General features: G+C 70.3%; 1 protein-coding gene across 1 annotated transcript in view; it reads left to right on the top strand.

Moving 5' to 3' along the window:
- Positions 1-171, top strand: part of LOC104295847 (hepatoma-derived growth factor-related protein 2) — a 16,493-nt gene extending 16,322 nt beyond the window's left edge. The window contains exon 17 of the mRNA XM_009895645.1: positions 51-171. Within this exon, the coding sequence (XP_009893947.1) occupies positions 51-171 (121 nt within the window). The remainder of the gene's footprint in view (positions 1-50) is intronic.
- The last annotated feature ends 448 nt before the right edge of the window (positions 172-619 follow it).

The raw sequence follows: 619 nt of genomic DNA, 5'->3' as shown, positions 1-619 counted from the left end.
GGCAGGTAACGGTTCAGCCACTGCTGGGACGTGTCCAGTGCCCGCTCCAGGCTGTGGAGGAAGAGCCGTCCTGCCCCCGCCGTGGGGCCCAGCAAGGTGTGGAGGGTGGTGGCCATGACCGAGGGGACGCTGGTACCGGTGTCCTCGGAGACCCCCAGCTCCCTGGGCTGAGCCCTCGGGGCAGAGCCTGCAGCACCCTGGGCACACGGGGACTGCCATCAGCCACACCACGCACGCCCCCAAGGACTGGGTCCCCTCTAGGGACCCCGTGGGACCCCAAACAGGGGCACAGCCCCTGGGGACAGGGTACCTCCTGGGATGGCTGCGGGGTGGCCTCGTCCATGGGGTCCTGCGTGTCTCTGCCTGCGAGGGGTGGCAGGAGGGGGGCACAGCGTTGACACCCGGGGGGCAGCTGAGTGCCACGGAGGAGGACCTCGGGGGGGGCAAGGGGGACATGGAGACCCCCCAGCAGCATCCTGGGGTGAAGGAGATGTGGGGTGTCTGCTGGCAGGACGGGTGGGACATGGGAAGCTGTGTGGGACGAGGGGCTGAGCCGCCTTGGGGGGGGTCCCTGAGGTCCTGCTCAGGTCCTTGCTGCAGCCCTGCGACCGAGGACGGC

Source organism: Charadrius vociferus, unplaced genomic scaffold (assembly GCF_000708025.1).
Source record: "Charadrius vociferus isolate BGI_N301 unplaced genomic scaffold, ASM70802v2 scaffold310, whole genome shotgun sequence".
In the NCBI taxonomy this organism is placed as follows: Eukaryota; Metazoa; Chordata; class Aves; order Charadriiformes; family Charadriidae; genus Charadrius; species Charadrius vociferus.
This window is presented reverse-complemented; position numbering and strand designations above follow the sequence as displayed.